Source organism: Rhinolophus sinicus, chromosome 4 (genome assembly GCF_057876585.1).
Source record: "Rhinolophus sinicus isolate RSI-liver-muscle chromosome 4, RSI-T2T, whole genome shotgun sequence".
NCBI classification, from domain to species: Eukaryota; Metazoa; Chordata; class Mammalia; order Chiroptera; family Rhinolophidae; genus Rhinolophus; species Rhinolophus sinicus.
The window spans coordinates 98,374,007-98,397,100 of NC_142504.1; the positions used below are offsets into that span (position 1 = coordinate 98,374,007).

At 50.6% G+C, this 23,094-nt stretch overlaps 1 protein-coding gene across 2 annotated transcripts in view; it reads right to left on the reverse strand.

Annotated features, from left to right (window-relative positions):
- Positions 1–6,882: 6,882 nt before the first annotated feature.
- Positions 6,883–23,094, reverse strand: part of SMAD7 (SMAD family member 7) — a 30,177-nt gene continuing 13,965 nt past the window's right edge. For both annotated transcript variants that reach the window (XM_019721398.3, XM_019721390.3), the window contains exon 4: positions 6,883–8,900. In XM_019721398.3, the coding sequence (XP_019576957.1) occupies positions 8,362–8,900 (539 nt within the window). In that variant the 3' untranslated portion in view covers positions 6,883–8,361. The remainder of the gene's footprint in view (positions 8,901–23,094) is intronic.

Consider the following 23,094-nt stretch of genomic DNA (forward strand, 5'->3'; position numbering starts at 1 on the left):
GATTCCAGACCCTGATGGGAGAGAACAGCCTGGCCACCAAGCCAGCCTCCCGGCAGAGACAACCTTGCCTCAGTGGGACCTGGGCCTCAAATTGTGTTTTAACCTTGGGGAAAGAATCCAGGAAAATTGCTCTTTTGAAGCTGCAGCCTCCCATGGGGGCTCAGGACTCAAAGCAAGGGCTTCAGAAGTAGGCAGACCTGGCTCCTGCTCTGCCACCCTTTCTGGGCCTCCTCTTCCTCACCTGTAAAATGGGGGCAATGGTGACCTTTACCTTAGAGACAACACCAAATGCCTTGCAGAGGGACCCTGGCACACACTTAGCCTTCAGGAAACACAGACTATTGTTATTATTATGATCGTGGTGGCGGCTTTCTCTGTTACCACCAGCCCTGAGAGATACAGGTTTGCATTCACCTTTTTTGGGGGGAAAATTCTTTTCAGAAATATTGCAAAGAAAGTACAAACTTACTTTTCTTAGGAAAACTGAATTCACTTGGAACTTGAATGCATATATTTCAATCACAAAGTTGTCATTCGACGTTGATTCGTCCAAGGGATATTTGTCAAGTGTCTACTGTGTGTTGGGGAGTGTCCTAGACACTGGGGGTACGGCAGCAACCAGAGCAAAATCCCTGCTGTCACAGGGCTTTGTCTCTGCCAGGGGAGTCAGACAATAGCCAAACCAACAAACAGACATAGAAGAAAATGTGAAATGTGTATCTAATACAATTCATATATCTTCAAAAAAAGCTATGAAGAAAAATACCGCAGGATTAGAGGAGTGAGGTACTGTGAATGCCATCTGACGATTCAAATTGATGTGTTCAGTTGAGCCAGCATTCTGTTCTGGAATTTTCTCTCTTGTTGGCTGAGCGAGGAAGTCTAGAGGACACTGGTCTGGCTGGGCCTAAGTTGACCCAGGCCTGGACTGGAGCTGTAGTTTGCTCCTATGGAGATGGGTGGTTTGAGGAGGACAGTGGAGAAGAGCTACAAGTGGCTTGTAGGAGGTGAGCGAGTAGGGAGCCTGTGCCCTTGCAGAGCACGCCAGCAATCCCTCAAGGGGCACCATTGACGGTGGCACTTTGGTTCATGTCGGTTATAGCAGGTATTTACGAGGTACCTGCTATGAGCCCAGAGCTGGGCTTTGTGCTCTGAAAGATTCAAGTATGAGAGCTGGTGTCTGACCTTAGGGAGCAACAGTCATGCTGGAGGTACAAGACCAATCTCCATAAAAGAAGAAAAAGCAACACAGATTGTGTCAGAGTGTGTGGAACAGGCCGTGGACTCAGCTGGAGAGGCAAACCGCCAAATCTCAGTCAGGTAACACATAAAAGGTGCTCATTCACACAAAGGCAGCTGAGGGCCCTGGAGTCGACTTTCTGGGGCAGTGATTCAGAGAATCCAGGCGGTTTTCACCTTATGCCTCCATCATCTCAAAAACATATCTTCCAGGTCCCTACGGCAGAGGGAGAGAGAGAGAGAGACAGCTGCATGACCAGTCACCAGTTCTTCAATGCTTTATCCAAGAAGGGCCATGTGGTACCTCTACTCACAGCCCGTTGGCCAGAATTAGTCACATGGCCCCAAACAAACTGCAAGGGCAGCTGGGAAATGCTGGGCGCACTGGGCTACCCTCTGAGACTGAAATGTCTCTGCTACAGGCCATTCATTACTGCCGGGTTCTGGAAAGCTGAGTGGAGGAAGAGGAGTTTGGAAGGGGCATTGGACAGAGCAGATGAGGCCATGCTTTGGGTAAAAGAGCCGAGGGATAGACTTAAGAACTACCAGGCGTGGCTTTGCCATTTCTTGGCTGGGTGACTCAAGTCATTGATCTCTTTGACCCTCAGTTTCTTCTTCTGAAATGGGGACAATCAAGCTCCCATCCAGACTCATTAGGAGAATGTGTGAAAGGCTCACTGCACTGTTGAGAACTAATGTAATATTGTTATCTACAAATTAGTCATGTTTTCTTTTGGGTTCAATGCAGCTCTAAGAGAGACATTCTGTTTCCACCTCCATGACCTCTGTGTCCTTCCTGTAAATCCAAGGCATAGATTCCATCTCATACTTTTCTACCAGCGTGCCCACCGTGGCCTGGGACCCCGCTGAAGGCAACACCTGGAGCAAGGACACATCCTTCAAATGTTTGCTTTTCTCGAAAATTCGTGTCAAGTCTGCATCCTACTAGTAACATACATGGGCTTAGGATAAACCAATCATGTTCTTTCTCCCCCACAGCGCCTACTAAAATGGCAGCTCTGGGAAGATATATAAGCCCAGGTTTATTTATCGGCTCTGCCTGGCCCAGGGCCTCCATGTGCACTGGGTGACCTTGGAGCTGGGGTCTGAGATCCTGCGACTGTCAATCCCAAGGAAGGCTCATCACACAGGCTCCCTAGGAAGAGGCTCCCTCCCAGCTCTCCTAGTCTCTGTGGCTCTGAAGCGCACCAAACAGACCCTGCCGTGAGCCCGGCCTGGCCCGAACCCAGGCCATTGGCCCTCACCCCCGCACCCCAACCCCCAAAGCCAGTAAGTCGTCCCTGAATTAATCAAAGGCTTACACTGGTCTGAACTCACCAGGGGCCTCCTCCAGCCGCCACTTTGTGTTCGGTAGATTAATTGCAGCTGGGGGAGGGGAGGGAATCCATTTTTAGAAAATCATTACTTTCAGAAAGAGAGGGGGGCGCTTCTGGTTGGGGAAAACTGCTGAGCTGGCAACTCAGGCCTCCTGCGTGAGCGCCAGGAAACCCGGGACTGTGCAGGCTGCTCCCTGCTCAGCGGGCACCGCCCAGGGGCCCAGCCCCCTCCCCCTGAGCCAGGGCACCCCAGCGCTCCTGCCCTGACTGCTGCCAGCCTCCACTGCCTGCTCTGGCCTGGGCTCAGTAGTTTGCTGGTGTCCTGAGCAGGAATATTGACCACCCCCAAAGCCAATTGGCTTAGTTGACTATATTATCTCAGTCCACTTCTTAACAACACACCCAGGGCATGGTCAGCTCCTGACTGTGGCTCTAGGGAAAAGAAAAGGTCGGGGATCCCTAATCACCACTGCCTTGAACTGAACATCTATGAAATTGCCATCTTTGTAGGTCAAAATGGTCAGATATTAGCAATCCCATGCAGTTCCACCTAATTATCACATGACCAGCTCTTCAGACATATTTTTCTCACTAATCCTCCTCATGGCTCCATGAGGGAGGTGTAACGCCCATTTATATTTCAGAAATTGAGGTTCAGAGAGGTTAAGTGACTCACCTAAGCGAGTACCGCATCGAAACCCCGGTCTGTGTCACTCCAAACCCCAGGGCAGTGTCTTACATCCGATGCCCTGTCAGATCCCCGACCCCACCTGCCCAACACTCATCAGTCACCAGCGGTGCTCACACTGTAGCACTGACAACACACAGCCTGACAAAAAGCTCCTCTGTCAGCTGGATGTGGAGAGCGTAATGACCCATCCGGAAGTCTGCATTTGCTATGGGCTTGGGTGCAATTCCAACCTCTCCCGCAGGCTGTGTATGGGTGTCCTTGGCAAATCCCTCACCGATTGGAGGTTCTGGCTCTTCCTGAGTCAGCCAAGATCTGACTGCTTCATGCTGCAGTGGGGCCACAGGTGGCGTAACACCTGGGAGGCCCTTGGTGCCTACAAACGAGCACACACATCAGGAGTTGTTTCTATTGCTTGGCAATCAGACCAGCTTGGTTCTTCCAACCTAGAACTTGTTTAAGAGAAAACATATGCCCAACAGAATCAACCCTTGACCCAGGCCTGCCCATAGAGATTAGATAATAGAAGTGATGAAATCTGATGATACTACTTACCAGGTAGGGGACCTTGGGCAACTCTAGGAACCTCAGTTTCTTCTTCTATAGAATGGGGCTAATGATAATGGTATTTACTTTTAGGGTGGTTGAAGGATTACATGAGACCATCCCAATGCAAAAGGCTTAGAAAACTGCCTAACACATAGTCAGGACACAGTCAATGATGGTCATTACTATTATTATTATTATTATTCCTAATCCAAGCTAAGCCCACAATTCTACCTCTCCCTCCCTCATTCATGGAACAAGCTCTGTCTGAGCCCTGCACCAAAAATTGCTAGGGCAGAGGATCCTTACTGGGGCTACAGCTGAAACCCCAGAGTGCCAAAAGCTTAGGGTTCGGTAGAGAAGACAGAATCCTACACCACCAATGTTCCTTTAGGGAAGAAATTTTTTTAAAAGAAGGAGGCTTCCTGGAAGAGGTGTGGCCTGAGTTGCGTCCTGAAGGATAAGGAGACGGACAACTGAAGAAGGAGCCAGAAAGCACTTGGTGGGAAGCACCTGAGCAAGGTGTGTTGGAGGAACTGCAAGCCATACGGTGCCTGGGGCCCGGAGTCTGTGTGGGGCAGGGAGAGAGGAGGGAGGAGGCAGTTACAGGGTGAGGTTGGTAGAGGTACGGGCTGAGGGGCCACTTTGAGTAGACGAAGGTCAAGGAGAGACTAGAAGTCCCTGACCTAAATCATCCTAGTGGAGATGGAGAAAGGGAACATTAAGTGAGAAATATGTGCATTTTATAATCATGGATTAAGTGAGGCAGGGTGGACAGGATTTGGAATTTTATTTCATGATGGGGGGATGGAGCAAAGGAGATGGGAGAATCCAAGTCTGGTTGGGGCAGCTGAGACAACTCCAGGTGAGAGGAGATGAAACAACCACAATGAGTCACTGCCCAGGAAGAGGGCAGAACCCTGTTAAGATACCCCCAAATTTGAGGGGTGAACTGAGAGAAGAAGGAGGAGAACCAGGCAGCAGGAAAACTTCGCTCCAATGGAACTTCTGCTCTCCCTTCACTAATCCAAAGTCCACCTGGGCTGAAGGTCCCGCCCTCCGTGAGTCCCTCCCTGGTGGTCCCAGGAACACACCACATTCTGCCTGTGCTGCTGGAAACTAGCTCAGGTGTGGGCATCTTGTCCTCCAGCCCCACGGAGGGCAGGGTGCCCCTGCAGCACAGTCCTAGCACAGGGGAGGTGCACAGGGGATGCCTGTGGGTGACGGCCTCTCTGGGCAGGTGAGGAGTGTTGGCTACCAGCAAACACCTGGCTTCCCCTGTGTTCCTCTTTCCTTGCCCACCCAGAGCCAGCCACCCCTCACGCCCTCACCCCAATTCTGGCCTCTTGGGGCTGAATATCAAGTCCAGATAACAGGAGGGCATAAAGGTGGTCACAGCTCCTGCCTACCCAAACAGCAGGGCCAGGTGGCAGCCTGGTGGCCCACCTTCCCGATATTGATTCCACCACACTGGATTCCATCGAATAAACATCTTTACAGGGCATGGACCAAGGAGTCAGAATCATTCAATCCTGAGTCAGACCCTGGTGTCCCAAAATACTTCCTCCTGAGTGACCTTGACCAACTCTTCATACCTCTCATTTTTGCAGAGGGTCCTAATGATTCCCTTAAACACTTAGCATCATGCCTGGCACCTAGTGAAGCATTCAATAAATGGTAGCTATTACTAAAGCGCTTGCTGGCATGCTGGTGCAAGTTAGAGCAAACTAAAATGACTTTGACAGCCCCCTAATGTTAACACCTCCTACCCCACTCCCTCCCCTCCCCCCCCCCACACTGGTGTTAATTAGAACCCTCCTTGGGTGTTTTCCAGAGATGGGGTTTTACACTTATTGTGGGTTGCAGAACTAGAATAAATGGAAGCAGGTTTCAGTTCGACTGAGAAAAAGCAAAATGTTTTGAGAGGTAGTGAGCTCCCCATCGCCTTATATGAACAAGTGGGCCTAGATGACCATTTTGCACTAGTGCTCTGGAGCATACATCAACATGCATTAATATTTCTCAAAACACAGTTGTATGAGAAGTCTCTTGAATGAAACGGTGGTGCCAGTCTGCTGTAGTGCCTTATGTCACGATTTGGCAAAATGAAAAATTGGCTCTTACTTTGGCCCTCCAAAAAAGTTTTGAAATTATACTGGTTTGTGATACCCCAAATGTTAACCCCCATTTCAAAGAGACCTCCTTCCTAGATCTAAGGTTCAAGACTCTGACACACTGACACCTACACAGCTCGGTTGGTGCCCAATTTGGGCTCATGAGTCCTTGAATCTAAAACATGGCTCAGATCAATCATGGAAATCCTAGGGGCAAGTACTAAAGAGGCACTTTACCAGCAAGTGCCATTGGGGCTGGGCTGGGTGAGGGGACTAGTTAACTGGCAGTTAAGATTTCAAGTGGGTGAGAAAAGATGGTCGAGTAAAACCTGGACTTGTGCCTTCTCCAGTTTCACCTCCTGGAGTGCCTGGTCCAGAACTTGGAACCTAAGAGGTGGCCTGGTCCCTTCCCCCACCAACACTTGTCCTCCCGAGCCTTCCCTCCAGAGCTTCAGCCCTCAGGAAATGTCTTAGAATCTAGTGGCAGTGACCGCCCTCTGGGGAAGACACAGTGGTCTCAGGATTTAATGCCAACCACGGAGTGAGCAAGGACAGACAGACACAGGTTCTTGTAACCACACCCCCCCACCCCACCCCCTGGTCTCCCAATGCAACCTCCCTCCTAATTACCTGAAATGAAATCCCATTCTCTTCAAGCTTTGAAAAATCACCCACTTTTATAACTCAGGGCTCGCTGAGGTTGACCGCATTACAAATTCAAGACCCCTGGCCAGCTACACCCAAAGGTCACAGCCTAACAAGAGGGTGTGTATAGCCACCGGTCTTTCTAGCATCGAGACCAGATACTGGAAGAGCAGTGTGTTCTGAAGGTCCCTTTCATGGTCCCCTCCCTTTTGTCCCTGACCAAGCCAGGTAGACCCCAACTGTCCCGGTTTCTGAGAGAAGCCCCAGCCCTCTCCCATCCCACCAGAAGAAGGAGCTGGAGGACAACGTGGAATCAAGTATACATTTTAAAAATTGTTTAATGGAACATAAACTCCTTTAGAAAAACATTCAGCCAGGTGATAACACCCATAGAAAAAAACACCAATCTTGTGTTTATCTTTTTTAATTTGGCATTTGTTATTTGCATTTATATTAAAGCAAAGTGCATCTTTTCTTTATTTTTCTTGTTTATACACATTGCACAATACATAAATAATGATGCTTATAAAACGTCTTTATATTTACAAGTAATAATATATTTATATATAACATAAAATACATTTTTTTCTTTAATAAATCTCAGGTTTGTTTTTTTTCAGGAGTCCTTTCTCAAAGCACTACAATGCTAAATTTCCAATGAGAATGCTTCTCTTGTTCATTTAAACCTTTGTAGTTAGAAAAATAGCTTATGTTAAAGTCTAAACATGCTCATTGAGCTAAGAGCAGTGTCAACATATCATACGAGTGTATGAGTTGTAGAAGAAACGAAAGAAGAGTTAGGTGTCAGCCCAGGACGGTACCTTGGGTTATGATGGACCGAATCCTTCTTGGTGGGAAAGGGGGTCTGCTCCCCTCGCTGGTCTAACAGAACTCAACACAGAGGCTGCAGAGGGGAGGGAAGTGCTGAGCTGGTTTTTTGAGTCCGGGGGAAAAACCTGATGTAAGCAGGGCAGGGGAGAGGCTGAGGGGCCTGAGAGGACACTGGGTGAGCAATACTGTGATGGGGCTGCCCTGGCAGCCCTCTGGAAGCCCATCTCAGAGACATCCAGGAGCAGGTGGCCAAAAAAAGAAAGACTTGACAATGGAGGGGAGTAAGACAAGCTTGAAAACAACTGGTTCTGGTTCAGCCTCTTGCAGGGTTGTTTCTAAGAAGCCTGAGGACAGGCCCGGTCCTAGCCGGGCAGAGGGGCGGGGCTTCCCCAGGCTGGGGGCAGAGCCTTGCTTCTGGCAGCTGCTGGGACACCCGTAGCCCGCTTGCCCAGGTACTGCCTCTGCCCCACTATGTCCAAAGGGCAAGACAGACACAGCTGGGGAGCGAAAACCTCTCAGCCGGAGACAGCCGTAAGAAACACACAGAGCACGCGGTCTCCCCTATCTGTTGTTCACGTACACACACGTACACACACACACACACACACACACTCTCACACTCACGCATACACATGCCCTGACAAGTGAAACGATGAACCCAAAATTAGGGCCTGCTCCCCATCATACTGTTATTTGGTGGTATTGATGTTTGCTTCCCCTTTTCATCTGGGGGTGTCTTGACAACTATACAACCCCCTCAAAAGCCAACAATTCTTTTCATAAGCTATTTCTCAAAGAACGCAACAAAACGGAACATAAACAAGAATGACAAGAAGGGGGGGTGGGAAGAACAATGACCAAAGAGTTTGCATGAAAAGCAAGCACTCAGGAGGAAAATATTAGCAGCAAAGTAGTTTGGACTGGGCTCGCTCGGCTCATGCTCTGTCCTGTCCCCATGCGGCTACCGGCTGTTGAAGATGACCTCCAGCCAGCACGGGCAGCTGCTGATGAACTGGCGGGTGTAGCACTGGCCCCAGCCCTTCACGAAGCTGATCTGCACAGTGAAGCCAGTCCACGGCTGCTGCATGAACTCGTGGTCGTTTGGCCGCTGCAGGCTGTACGCTTTCTCGTAGTCAAAAGCCTTGATGGAGAAACCGGGGAACACTTTGTGTACCAACAGCGTCCTGGAGTCCGGGTTGTCCAGTGTGGCTGACTTGATGAAAATGGGGTAACTGCTGCGGTTGTACACCCACACGCCATCCATTTCCCGCGTCAGCTGGATGCCGCAGCCGATTTTGCTCCGCACTTTCTGCACCAGCTGACTCTTGTTGTCCGAATTGAGCTGTCCGAGGCAAAAGCCGTTCCCCTGAGGTAGATCATAGAAGATATCCAGGGAGGGCTCCTGGACACAGTAGAGCCTCCCCACTCTCGTCTTCTCCTCCCAGTATGCCACCACGCACCAGTGTGACCGATCCCCAGGCTCCAGAAGAAGTTGGGAATCTACAAAACAAAATGGCCGACATGGTTGGTTGGGTGGTGATGGGGACTGGCTTTTCATCTTCCTCCTGGAATCAAGAACACGTGGACACACACGCCCCCTCCGAACCAGCTTGTCTCTCAGTACAAAACCCAAGGAGGAGGTCATGGTGGTGCTGGGTATGCTGCAGGCTCAACAGTCCTCCTATAAGGGCCTGGAAATCTTGACCCACTGATGGAAGAGCCCAGCCTTTAAGCATTGGCTGGCTGGGGTGCCTCTTCCCGCCAGTCCCCCCATCCTGTCAGGGACTTAGGATTACGATACCAGTATATATATGCCCAACTGGCCAAAGGAAGCCCAATCCCGGCAGAGCTCAGAAGCCAGGGGACCCCTTTTAATTTGGCTGGTCCTGGTTTTAAAGCTATAGAAGGGCTTATACGTGGCCTAGAATTAGTTCTTTAAACTAGCTGGCATCTTGAAGGCCAGCTGCTCCAGACCTTGGTCATCCTGATGAGAGAACTGGTCCCCAGAGGATGGCACAGCCAGACCTAGAATCAGGTCTCCAGACTCTGTGCTTGTCACCCAGTTCTCAAAGCAGTGCCTTGGTCATGAGGGAGGTGCTATCTGGTAAAAATTTAAATGGAGGTGGTTTGGGGCAAAAATCTTCCTAATAAACAATTCCCAGTGTATCTGTCAGCGGCAGCTCTGTACACAAAGGGTGAATTCACGTTCAAAACGCCAAATCACAATACACAGATGGGTGTTAATCCAGACTACCTTAACGAAACTTCCTCCAGCCCAGACAGAAGATTATGTGTCTAAAATGGGTACGGCCATCCTTAAAGTGCCCCTCTCTACCCGCACCCCATCTCTTCTCCCTCCCCAGAAGCATCTGGACTCCTGGCCTGCCCCCTCCTCCCTCCCTCCCCTAGAGGCCCCACCCCAGCTTTCCTAGTCCTGATTCTTCCCACAGGCAGCCTGGGAGACTGCCGTGATTCTGGTAAGGTGATTTTCCTAAACAGGCGCACGGAGGTCTTTAAAAGGAGGATATATGGAAGGAAAGGGAGCCCCTGCGGCTGGCATACCAACTCCTCCTTAAGCTGGAGCCAGCGAGGCAGGCCTCAGACTGGGAATCATAAATCTCTCCAGCTCGGCCACGCTGCAGGAACGCTGTGGTTTGTGGTGGCAGGGCGGAGACCGGAAGTCTTGTATTTGTTAACAAAAATGGGGAAAGGCAGGGGGGAGAGCCCGGAGGCAGAGGCCTTCTCCTGCCCTCCCTGCAGTCCTAGCCTCTCACTTTCTGGGGGGGGGGGGGGGGGGGGGGTTGGGACGTGAAGATGGGGGGTTGGGCTGTGAGATGTCTTTGGTGTGTTTGGCCTTTTTGATTTTTGGAACAACTGGGCTTGGAGAGCCGATGATGATGGGTTATACAGTGTGGCGACTGGGGGTGGAGAAGGGCCAGGGGCCCCACGTCTGCCGCTGCCCCAGCAGGCCGGATAACCCAGTGCAGCTCAGCACAAAACTCCTTCCAATGTTTACAGGCATGTTAGGACCTGGGAACCAGTCAGCTCCATGAACTTTTTTTTTTCTTAGCAGCAGCCAGTCTTGCAGGGAGGTGTCCCATGGATAAGTGTATACATGTGCACTGTGACCCACTGAGGCAGCCACAAACACACACCCCGAGCAGCTATCTCCTACAGACACCCCACCTGGCCTTCTCAAATGTCTGCCCAGACAGCTACATAAAGATGGGGAGCTGAGGACTTAAAAATGGGGAGCTGAGGACTTATTCCTTTCTCTCAATCCCCACCCCACTAAAAATCTACCCCAGAAAACGAGCCTGTCAGCCCCGCCAAACACATGCATCTAGAGAGCACACGTGTGAGAGACGGTGTGTGTCTGTGAGTGTGAGCACACGTGTGAGTGTGTGTTTGCGTGCGCACACACTGGAACATAAGGAAAAACAAGAGAGGGACAAGGGCTCCAAGCAGAAGGTGACTCATCAGGCATTAACTTGTTTCTGCAAAGTATCCATCAACTGCTAATAAACTCGTGAGTGCTGGCAATCTTTGAACTTTCTTGCCAAGGGAGTCCAGCTCTGAGGCTACACCAAAGGCCCAGGACAGGAACGTAAATAAGACCGCGCTGGCGTGCAAGTGTGCTGGAGAAGGCCCTCTCTGGAAGGCACAGGGTGGCCCCCGCCCATGGGGGAGGGTGTTTTGAAATGTAAGAAGCTCTCCCTTATTATCCCGATTCAGGACAACAAACCTGGCCTGGAAAGGAAGACTCAGGTTGTTGCTGGGAGGGAGGCTCCGGAGACCCTCAGCAGAGCCTCACAATACTTTGTTTCATGGAGCCCGGCCGCCCTGAAACCTGGCACCCGCTAGCAGGGAGGAGGAGGAGGAGGAGGTGCGGGGCCTGGGATCGAGTTGCCCCCATGCCAGGCCCACCGGCAAGGGTGGGGGCTGTGTCTGCCCAAGGAGCCTCTGGGGGCAGAGGAAGCTGGGCAGGGGGGGCTGGGGCCTGAGGTCGGCTCAGCGCCCTGAGGGGGGAGAGGGAGAGAGGGGGAAGCGTTCTGGCGGGTTTCTCTTTCATCTGTGCAGCCCGCCAGTCCACCCAGCAATTTGCTGCCAGACATCCCTGGAAAAAGCCCTTTTCTGTTGAGGTTAATGGCCCAGCCCAGATAAACGGCAGTGTGTGGGTGTCCCTGTGTGTGAACAAGGCTCCTGAAAACTCACTAGGTGCCCTCATCTCACAGCTCCTCCCCCCACCTCCAGGCAGCCCCCATGACACCCTGGAGCCCCCCAAAGCCCCATAGCCCTCCTCCGCATTGCTCCTGGACTATCTCCGAGCACAAAAACTGGCTTTTCAGAAAAAACGATCGCAACAACGAAACGGCGGCCCCCCTTTAAGACATCCCACTCCCGGGGCCCGGCACAGCTTCCCACGTTGCCAGTTCAGAGATTCCCCTCCTTTGCCCCAAATTCCCCGCCACTCGGGCTCATTTCTGGGAAGCGCTCAGCATCATCTTCAGAGAAACCCAGTTCCCTGAACTGGGCCCACAGCCCACAAGCGTCTCCCCACAAAGGTCTGTGCTTAGCTCCTGGGGGCTCCCCAGGCCTTGTGGCGAGGACCTGGGAGGATCTCACACGGAAGCCTCCCTGGTTAGCCGGTTACCAGGACTAAGGGACAGTCTCAGAGGCCCAACTTGGCTTCTTATCCTGGTTGCTGATTCTTAAACTCCAAAGGCAAAACTCGCAGCCCCTGTTAAGTTCCCTCAGCTTTATAACCTTTTCCGGTATTTTCAACAACTTCTCTCCCTCCTCAGAAAACTGTACAGGGGCTTGTTTTAAAACTATATTTGCGCATTTTAAAGCATCAAAAAAAAAAAAAAAAAAAGCTGTGTTGTAAAGAGCTAACTAATCAGATGCCTGCTCACAATTTTTTCTTTTTATTATAGTTTAGGGAATTTTTGGAGCAACCCCAGAAAAATGCTGAATTGGCCTAAAATTCCTGTAAGGTTGTTTTCCCCCTCCCGTTCCCCATTTCCCTTAAAGCATAAAATCTACCCTTTAAAAGGAAAGGGGAGGTGGGTGTTGAGAAGGGGAAGGATTTCGCCTTGTGTTTGCACTTGCATTAGGGAAGACCACTTAACAAGGAGCTCCCTGCCTCTTTTTACAAAGAGTTATTTAATTACACTGGTCATGAATGAACAGACCAGAGCCTTCTAGAAGGCCAGAGGCTCATGAATGAATCTCACGCCCCAGGTCTCAACTGCACGGCATGGCACGGGGTGACAAGACCTCAAGGCCAGATTGTAGGTAAGCAAGGAATTTTCCTATTTAAAAGTGTAAGGAGATGAAGAAAAATGGAGAGAGGAAAGACCAAGTTCAAGTGCCTCAGTGGCACCACTTCTGGACTCTGGCTTATGAAGTCAACCATGAGGATAGAAAGGTCACGCTGGATCCCAAAACACCCATTGGGATTCTGAGCACACAGGCACGGCATGAGAGTGAGGCCATCTGAGCCTGGCTGTGCCCACACACAAGTGATGCTGATGGGGAGGAGGGTCCCCAAGATTCTGGCCTTTCAGAACAGGGACACATCTGAGAAATGAAACCAGTACAGACAGAGCCACAGTAGCTGGCATCCAGTGCATTAAATGCACCCAACTGCCAGGGCACAAGGTGCTAGAGTAAAAAGGTGGGCAAGGAGAGGTCTCAACTGCTCTCCTCTCTGTGAGGCACTTGGATCCTAAAAGGTATTAGTATTATTCTGCCAAAATCCAACCATGGGACGGGCCTGCAAGCTCCCTCCCCAGGGGTCCAGCAGAGCAGAAGGCTGAGAATGGAGAAGCCTGGGAAATGGGAGCCTGGGCAGAAATAGCAACCTCACGCAGGGTGATGAGGGCAAATGAAGGGCACAAGAGTAGACCCAGAAGTTAAACCTGGCAACCCTGGAACACAAACATCGCCACGCCTCGCCCGCGGCAGGTCCAGGGTCCTCCTTCGTCAGGACTCCGGCGCCACCAAGGGTTGCCTCATCCTGTCCTTCCCCTACATTAGACATCTCAAAGGTTAAGAGCACCTGTCAGCCCTGCTCCCCACCCTGGTCAGGAAACGGGCTGTTCTGAGAGCAGCCAGCCTACTTCAGAGACAAGGGCTGAGATAAAAGGGGACCTGGTGCCAATCCATCCAACCTATTCTCATCCCAAATACTCACAATTATCAAGGACCCTTACTGGTCTCTTGTTTTCAAGAGGCAGATGACTAAAAACTAAAGCAAACACATAAAAACTTGCTGAGGTGTCTGGGTTCAGTTTGGGTTCTGGGGTCAGCTCTAATCTGCCATATTTCAACCTCATCAGGACACGAAAGATCGTGCCAGGGCTCCCTCAGATTCCTAAGGCAGCAGACAACTCTAGGGTTTAGAGCAAGTTACCCCTGGGGTCAAAACAAACTCAAAACATTTCAGGTTAACTCTCAGTTACCCAGAAAACGCTCATACCCAGCCCTTCATATTGCGCCAAACTCCTCCCCCAAGTGGATCAGGATGCATTCTGGCAGGTAGAAGGCAGCACTGAGAAAGTTGGATTTTTTTTCAGGGCCCTGTGAGGAGACTGCCCCCATTGGAATGGCTGGACTGGGGGGGTGGGCAGGGGGAGCCATAGCATCTCCTTCAAAGACCAGGGTATTTCCTCAGGTCCCGGGAGCCACCTAACTGAGTTCTCCAAATCCTACCCCTCAGAACTCCCTGGCTGTAGTATACCATCTCTCCCCCCCCCCCCCATATACACACCCCGCCGCCCCAGTTCAAATCTACCCCTGTGGAACCATGGCGGTGACATAAGCTCCCAGTACCAGCTTCACAGGGTCATTAAGACAATTTGATACAAAAGCAGCCAGGGGCCAGGGCCCAGCTTGAAGCTACATTCGAGGGTCTCATCTCAGAGAAGTGTATCTTCTCTTGGGTTCTCCACCAACTGCTTGGAAAACACTTACCACTCTTCCCCTTTGCTTCCCTCCCCCCGCCCCACGGGGGAACAGTTCTGAGCCATACCTACACCTAATAAGCATTTACTATGTATAGGCCCTGTTGGAAGGGACACCCTACAACTCTATGAGGTTCATACTATTACCATCCTTAAGCTAAAAAGGGGAAATGAGACACACATCACTTGCCAAAGGGCAGAGCTTGGGAGTCAAGGCCAGAATACTGCTGGGTGTGACCTGTGGGTGAGCAGCCACCTCAGACCTCTAAAGCCACCAGTCCCCAAGGGGTTCCCCTGCAAACGCTAGAGGGAAAAAAAAAAGGGGTCCCTCAGAACACACTTTGGAAATGCTATGCCTACTCTAGGGCTCAGCTTGGGGTTCAGCTTCCTTGCACCAAGAAGAGACTTCTTTCCCAGCAAGCTGCTCTGTTGGCCAAGGGGCTTGCGCTTGCGCGCTCTCTGGGTCTGTTTCACTAGTTCATGAGTCTGAGTCTCAGTTTAACTTGTTCGTGACTAACGTGAAGGAGGCTGGGCAAAACAGCCCCACGGCCCGCTGCTTACTCTGAAGGTCTCTGCCTACATTCTCAGTCCCAAATGTGCCTGATCAGTAAGTATGAAACAATATTGGTTCCATTTATTTTTACTACCTTCTAGAGAGTAACACAATCACTTTGGGGAAGAAGGCATATTTTTGCATTTAATTTGCAACAATAAAACAAAACAAAATCAAAAGGGCAAGGAGATTTGGGTCAGATTTTGCTGCCGGGTCTATCTCTAAACCAAAGAGTTATAATAAACTTGGGTTCTTTCTGTCTTGTCACTCACGGCCCTGGGGTAAAGGTGAGTCCCCAGGCGAGGGGTCTTCCTTTCTCATAATCACTCCAATGTGCGCCCAGGCATGGCGCCCAGAAGTTTCTCACCCATTACCACCCTACTCCTACAAACTCTCCCTAGCTTACAGATTTGGCCCGCATCCTGCTAGTCCAGAAGACTGATGCACGACTATGCCTTACAGACAAATTGGGATGAGTAATCTGTTACTACAGCGAAAATGTACTTCTCTGTTCCCCAGACAGGCCCCACCTCCACCTCCCAAAGCCCCTTAAACGTCCAAGTCTGAGGCCCTCAGCCCAGGGGTCCCTCCTAAGAGTAGTATTTTGCCATCAGAGAATATAATTGAGGGTAGAGCGGGGCAGGGGAGGGAAGCCACACAAATCAAAAGCTCCCATCTGTCTCGCCAGCCGGGCTGACGCGGCTTCCTGTGCCCCAGCCGTCAGCCATGCAAATTATAGCATGTACCCGGCCGCCTGCCTTCGGAGGAGGCCAGCTCTGCCCGGCTCCGAGAGGCCTCAGAGGAAGGGTGGGGACTCCAGTCCAGCCAACTCCATTCATAATATTTACAGTAAATGGGCCTCTCTGGCTGTTGTTTAGCGTGCATCCAGCCTCATTAAAACTTCAAGTTTTAATGTCAAGACTTTTCCACTCCATGGTATACCACAAACTTCCCATCATGACCCCCCAAATAACTCAGCAGCTCTCTTCAGAAAGGGGTCCACACACCTGCACACACAGAACCCCCCCAGACCTGAATGGCACTACCTGCTCACCAGCCTGCCCACTGGGTATGACCCTGGCTGCTCCTAGGGAGTCACAAGAGGTGGGACCATCAGGCAACAGGAAGACGCCCAAGTCAAATCTCTAAACCCAACCACCCAGCTCCCACCTGGCGGGAGTCCAAGGACCCCCCCAAATTCCACATGTGGATTCCCAACTGGAGATGCATGCACACTCCCGTACACGGATCTAACAAAGGAACCTTTTCTTACACCACCAAAAGGTCCCTCATTTTCTGCTTTTTATTGACCACTTGGCAAGTATGTTGGCTACATGTAAAGCTCAGTAAGAATCTTATTAAAAATGGATGCATAATAAGCCAATTTCCCAAAGGACATAAGCCCCAGAGGTACAGGACAGTTTTGCCTGGTTCTGCAGGTCTGGGGGCTCTGCAGTGAGCTGCCTCATTTTAATAAAGCCCATGCACACTGACCTCCAGCTCCCTAAAAGGTATTCCAGGACCCAGAAGCAAACCCTGCCCTGCCCCCACCCCATCCCCCACACAGCTCCAACTCAACTCTAGTTTTTCTAGAGGGTAGGAAAACCGTCTGAAGATGTGGAAAAATACAGTGAGAAACAAAAGTCCTTTTCATCCCTCCCCTCCCCCAGCTCCCCTTGTTCCATAACAATTATGAAAACTGTTGGATGGGATGGCATTTTGAACATTTACTGCATTCCGGCCAATAAATTCCAATGCAGGATCTGATGGAAAAGCCTCCTTCTCTGGCCGGCTCCCTGGCTCCCCGCCCCTGCTCACTCCCAGCCCTCATTCCTCCCCTTTCTTTACAACCCAACACCAGGGCCTGGCCAGGCCGGGCCGCACTGTACTTACAGGGAAAAACAACAGTACGACAGACTGGAGACAGTGTGCAGACTGGAAAAGTTAATCATTACTTCTGTCTGCCTCCGTAATCTAATCTCCCCGGCTTTGACACACTCACTGTTCAGCCATCCCAGCCCTTTCACCCCCAGAAGTACCCAAGACCTCCTGGGCCGAAGGCCCCACTCTCTCAGGCCCTCCCACCCCTACCCTCCAGTGGAGAGGCCAGGGGAATGAAAAGACGCAAGTCCCCCCACCCTGGACTGCCATCACCAGGCCCCTGGAATCCAACAACACAAATAGCTGGCTGCTCTGTGCCAGGTGCCGTGTGCCCCATATTTCAGAGGACTCCGGGCCTCACATAAATGTGGGCTCCAATCTGGCTTGTATTACTGTAGAGAGCCAGGCCACCCCTCCCCCCCACACACGGACAGACTTAGTCACCCCACCCCTTCTCTTCTCTCACTCCCCCTGCCCCAGAGCTCACCCTCAAGCCCACCCAGTTGCACATGCAGGAGTATTGTGGGACTCCCCAGGACCATGTGATCAGTCTATGCAGACAGACAAGTCAAGATGGCAATGCCATATGGCAATGTCTCAAAACACTCAAGCTAGAATTACCACATGACCCAGCAATCCCACTTCTGGGTATATATCCAGATGAGTCTTGAAGAGATTATTTATACATGTTCATAGCAGCATTATTCACAACAGCCAAAAGGTGGAAGCAACTCAAGTGTCCATCAACAGGAGAATGGATAAACAACATGTATATACACACACATCCGCAAAGAAAGGCAACTGACACATGCTACAACATGGATAAACGTTGAAGACATTACACTAAGTGAAATAATCCAGACACAAAAGGTCAAATATTGTGTGATTCTACTTATATAAGGAAACTGGAAGAGTCAAATTCGTAGACACAAAGTACAATGGTGGCCCCCATGGGCTGGGGGACGGGAGACTGGGGAGCTAGTGTTCAGTGGGGACAGAGTTTCAGTTTGGGACGGTGAAAAGCTTCTGGAGATGGGTGGTGGTAAGTAATGGTTGCAAAACAATGTGATTTACTTAATGCCATTGAATTGTAAACTTAAAAATGATTAGGATGGTAAATGCTATGTGTATTTTACCATGGGGGGGGCGCATAAAAAAGGGAAAAGAAAAGAGAAAAAAGCCCTGCCTCTCCCTAAAATTCCACTGTAAGGTCCTTTTAAACCTACCTTCCTGAGTAGGGGGGATTCCACCATAGGCTAAAGGTCTCCGGAAATGTATGCAAATACTGGTACTCAAATGCATTTTTTTTTTTTTTTCTGGAGAATGATTCCTCACCTTTCACTCATTCTTGGAAGAGTTTGTAAGCCAAGAAACAGGAAGAATTACAATCTCTTTATTCTCAAACGGAAGAGGCCATTAGCTACCCCACTACCTCAGCAACAGGGGGTTAATTTCTAAATGCCCACAAATCCAAGAACCAAAGGTGACAGGATGTCAGAACGGAAAGGGACTTGGACACCAGGTCCAACCATTTATTTTGCAGAGAAAACTGAGGCCCAGGACACAAAAAAGGCTCAAGCAGGCCCTGCAGTCAGCTGGTGGCTGAGGCCCCCACCCTCAGCCCAGGAAAGCAGGCCAGCCCTAGGGGACAGAAACCTGGAGGGCACTTTCCTTCCCATTGTAATTCTTTCCAGGCGCCTTCCTGGGACTGGGGCCTTCCAGCTCATAGCCATCACTGAGATGGTGGGGAGGCTTTTGAGTCTTTGCAGGCCCCTCCACTCCCGGCCTCTTTTCCAGGAAATATCCCCCAGCAGGATTTTAACTGTGACCCCACTGAGCTGGAGGTAGGGCCCACCAAGTTTTAAAAACGGTACTATGCACCCAAGTCACAGGAAGAACTCAACTTTTGCTTTTCCCTCTGGGTTACTGATTAATGAGGGGGAGGGGCAGTGCTGGCTAAGAGACTGCCTGGGGCTGGCAAAGTCCCCAAGGGCTCTGCGAGCTGAGCAGTTCTTCATGACCCTTCCTAGCCTCAGAAGTTCACTGAGCCTACTGGGGAAGGAGACACTTCCAACTCACTAGATAATTGGGAGCAGCGGAAGGTAGGAAAGGTGGATGGGGCAATAATTTAACCTCCAAGTGGCAAATGCAGATGGGGAGAGTTTACTGACAGCAGAGTAATATGTTGATGTCGTACTGTTTTTGTTCCTGTTGAGCGACCATCCCAAATTAAAAAGTAAAAAGGCAATACAGAAATGAACAAACACGTGGGCCACCAACAGTCCCTGTCCTGGTGACTCTGAGTTCTCTTCTGTCTGAAAGAAACTCCCAACTTTGCAAGATGAAATTGGGGTTGAGGTCAGTTCTGCCCTGGATCAAACCCCAGGCCAAACCTGTGCTCACAGCCAGAAGAAGCCAGGGAGGCTCCACAGAGGAACAAGATTAATTAAATTAGTGAACTCCGTGAACGGAGTCATCAGTTGGCCTCCAGGGAATGGACAGAGGCAGGATGAGCATGAAAATGAAACACCTTGGTAACTGCGTGTTTGATGACTCGTGCTAATCCAACTGCAGGCAGGCCAGGCCCAGGCTGGGACCTCAGACATGCGCTTGACCATCAGATTTTTAAATTAAAAAGCACTGGTGCATCCCCAGTTGGTCTTCATGAGAATCAAGCCCACCGGAGGTATAAAAGAAAGTCAAACTCCTGGGCTTTGAAGATATCCCACCTTTCCTGTAGCTGTCAAGATACTAAATACTATCATTCCAGATGTCCCCTCACCTCCCTGGCTGCGGTCCCATGGAAGAACCAGGGCTTGGCTGATCCCCTCTACTTGGCCCCAGGCAGGGACCAGGGTTTTTTATTATAACCTACCTACTGCTATCTCACAGGGGAAGGGGGGGAACGCTAGGAGGGGGGCACCTGGAACCAGAACTGGAGGAGACAGACCTCAGTTTATCCACAAGCTTTGTTTTATCTCAACTCACTACCAACCACACAACCAAAGACTGCAGCCTCCTGGCACATACTAGGTGCTCAGTAAATAAACCACAGGGACACACTGGCTTCTTCCAAAGCAGTTGGTCCCTCCAGCTTTATACCTGGCAGAGGGAGGCATGCGTGAACTCACCTGGGAGGGCAGCGTGCCTTCCAGGCAGGGTCAGCTACAAAGGCCCAGGACCTGTCCAGGGCTCCCTGTGGAGGCGGCAAGAGAGAAGCCCCTGTCCTCAGCGACTTCCCAGACAGCTGCGGTGGCTCCCGAGAGGTGTTTCCAAGCCAGGCGCCGGCCCGGCAACCTCTGTGGGCACACCACCTGCCCACAGCCTTCTGCCTTGGCGTCCTACTCTGTTTGGACAAGTTACTCTCACCGACTGTTCAACAATGCTTTTACACACCCCAGGGCTCTTGTAGTGTTATGAAAACAAAACACAGCACACTAAGGAAAAAAGCTGGGGGGGAGAGGGGGGCACAGGGGTGAGGGTGGGGAGCAAGCGAGCCACACACATGGCTTTCTTTCTGGTCTCTGTCCTAAAGATGGCTCCTTGGCACCACAGGTAGGGGCATTGTCCCATGTCATTAGAACAATGACAGCGTCAAAGAGGGGACTTAGACACCCAGGGATGAGTTAAGTGGAAGCTATGTTTTCACACCCAGGTCAATACCACCTTCTTCACACAACTGTGGGGCTGTGGCAAGCCCTCTTTCTGGGGGAAGCCTCCGGGTGACTGGTGGGCCACTTTACCCCCTTCCCTCAGGGCACAACACAGCTACTGGGCACAGCTGTACCAGCGGAGCTGACGCCGGTTTCCTTTCCACTCCTCACTAGCCCTAGAAACAGATAGTCTCAGAAGTTAAGGAAACTTGCAGGGGGGAGGGGGGAACTTCAGTGGATTGAAAATAAAGGGAGCCCTGAATTCCAACCTGCCAAATGCCAGGTACCTTCACTAGGGGAAGATAATGCTGGGGTGAAAAGACTGAGGGCATGAGTAAATTCCGACCTACCCCCTACCAAAAAAATGTAAGTTTTTTCAGTTTTTTTTTTTTTTTTGCAAGTTAAAACTGAGCTAATGACACTGGGTGGGGCTCAGTGTGGAGGACTGTGCAGCCAAACCAAAATTCGCTTCCAGCCAAGAGCTGCTTGGCCCCACCATTTGGGGAAGGAAGCTGAAAAAAGTCATGAAAGATTCTTTAGTAAACCGGGAAATAAGGCTGCAGTTAACATTTCAACTGAAGGTGACCCTTCTGGTAAAATATTTTTTTAAATAATAGAAATAACATAAAGTTCTCAAACAGCCTCTTTCTTAAAGAAAATGGCCTAAAAGTTCTCGTGGGAGTGGAAGGGAAGAAGGTGGGGGGTGGGGGGTGGGGGAACCAAAACAGGGCTGGTCTCCTCTCAGCCGCTACCTTTCACGAACAGCTTTTTTCTGGAGTTCTTCTCATAAAAGGAATGATGCAATTTCCTGTCTTGTCCCAATATTTCCTGTTCACTTACAAGGTGAAAGTTATCACCCTGTTTTAAACAACTGTCCTAAACTCTATAGAATCAAGTTCCTTTTTCCATCCAGTGCCCCATCTCTATCACAAAATCTTGCTTTCTTTCTTAGACTATAAATACTCTAATTTTCTACATCTTTAAAGAGTTGACTTAATAAAAATCCTCTTTCTCTTTATGGCAGATACTGAATCTACAGTCATAGCTTCCCCAGGAACTGGGCTGAGTAAGGCGCAGCTTCCCAAGGAGACTGGGAGGCATGGAGGGGGCCATGGGCAGCCGAGCCCCCCTCATGAGCCAACATGTTTTGGTCGAGTTGCCACAACCAGGTGAATGTTGCTTTCTTGGTGTGTTAGCCACTAAATTCAGAACTGTGCCTCAGCAGTTAATAATATCTTCCCGCTGAAAATAGCCCAGAGAGGAAGCCTCTCTGTGACAGTAGGCATGTGGCCAGACTCTAGGCTAGCCATTCAATACTGAGCGAGAAAGATGGTAGGGCCAGGGGTGACCTCCCAGTGGCTGCGCAGTACAGTATCCTTTCACAAGGCTCCCTCACAGGCAGTGCTCCCTCACAGGGAGGGCTCCCTCACAGGCAGTGCTCCCTCACAGGGAGGGCTCCCTCACAGGCAGAGCTCCCTCACAGGCAGTGCTCCCTCACAGGCAGTGCTCCCACACAGGCAGTGCTCCCTCACAGGGAGGGCTCCCTCACAGGCAGTGCTCCCGCACAGGGAGGGCTCCCTCACAGGGAGGGCTCCCGCACAGGCAGTGCTCCCACACAGGGAGGGTTCCTGGGTGAGTCGCCTGCCTCCTCTGCAGCCCTAGAACCTCGGTGAGGGTGTCACACTGACCAGAAGCTCCCACAGCAGGGCCAGCAGGAGTCCAGGTGACCCAGGGGGAGGTCAGGAGGACCCCAGGCTTTGGGAGACAGCCCCTGCACTGCGCGGGTAGGACACAAGTGCACGCGCTTCCCATGCGGAAAGGTCAGACTCAGAAAACAAACCACAGGGAAACTTTCCTGCCTCTCATGTCTGCAACCCGCCTGGAAAAGGGAAGGTCGAAAAACCAACACTGAGCTGCACCTGCTTCCTCAGGTAAACCAAGTCAGAGAGCCGGCTCACCACTGTGTCCTAACACCCCAGGAGAACCTCAGACGTGCTTTGGAAACAAGTGTCTATCAACAGTGGATCCCAGGCACGTAACAGAAGTCTCTCGTTTTTATTCTCCAGAGTCACTGTTCTTTATTGATTATCCAAATATCTGCATGTATTCCAAAGCCACCACAAGTCACTATTTTTTAAACTGTAGGAAAAATACGCATCACATAAAATTTACCGTGACACTGAGTGCGTGCATTCACACAGCGGTGCAACCATCACCACTCTCTAGTTCCAGAACATTTTTACCAGCCCAAAAGGAAACACTGTCCCATGGGTCCCTTTTACAATGTCATTCACAATGGCGAAACCCAGTGGAAAAAGGTGCAGAGTTAATGCACCTTGTCACATTCCTACGATCAAGCAAAAGTCTTATTTGAGAAGAGGCTCAATGAGCAAGATACTGAAATTCTTCACTAGGGACGCATAAACAGTAGTCCCCACCTTTACCCATGGGGGATCCATTCCAAGACTCCCAGTGGAGGCTTGAAACCACGCATAGTACCAAACTCTATATACAGTACGTTTCTTTCTATACATATATACCTTTGATAAAACTTAATTTATAATTAGGCACAGTGAGAGATGAACAATTATAACAATATACTATAATAAAAGTTACGTGAATGTGGTCTCTCTCTCAAA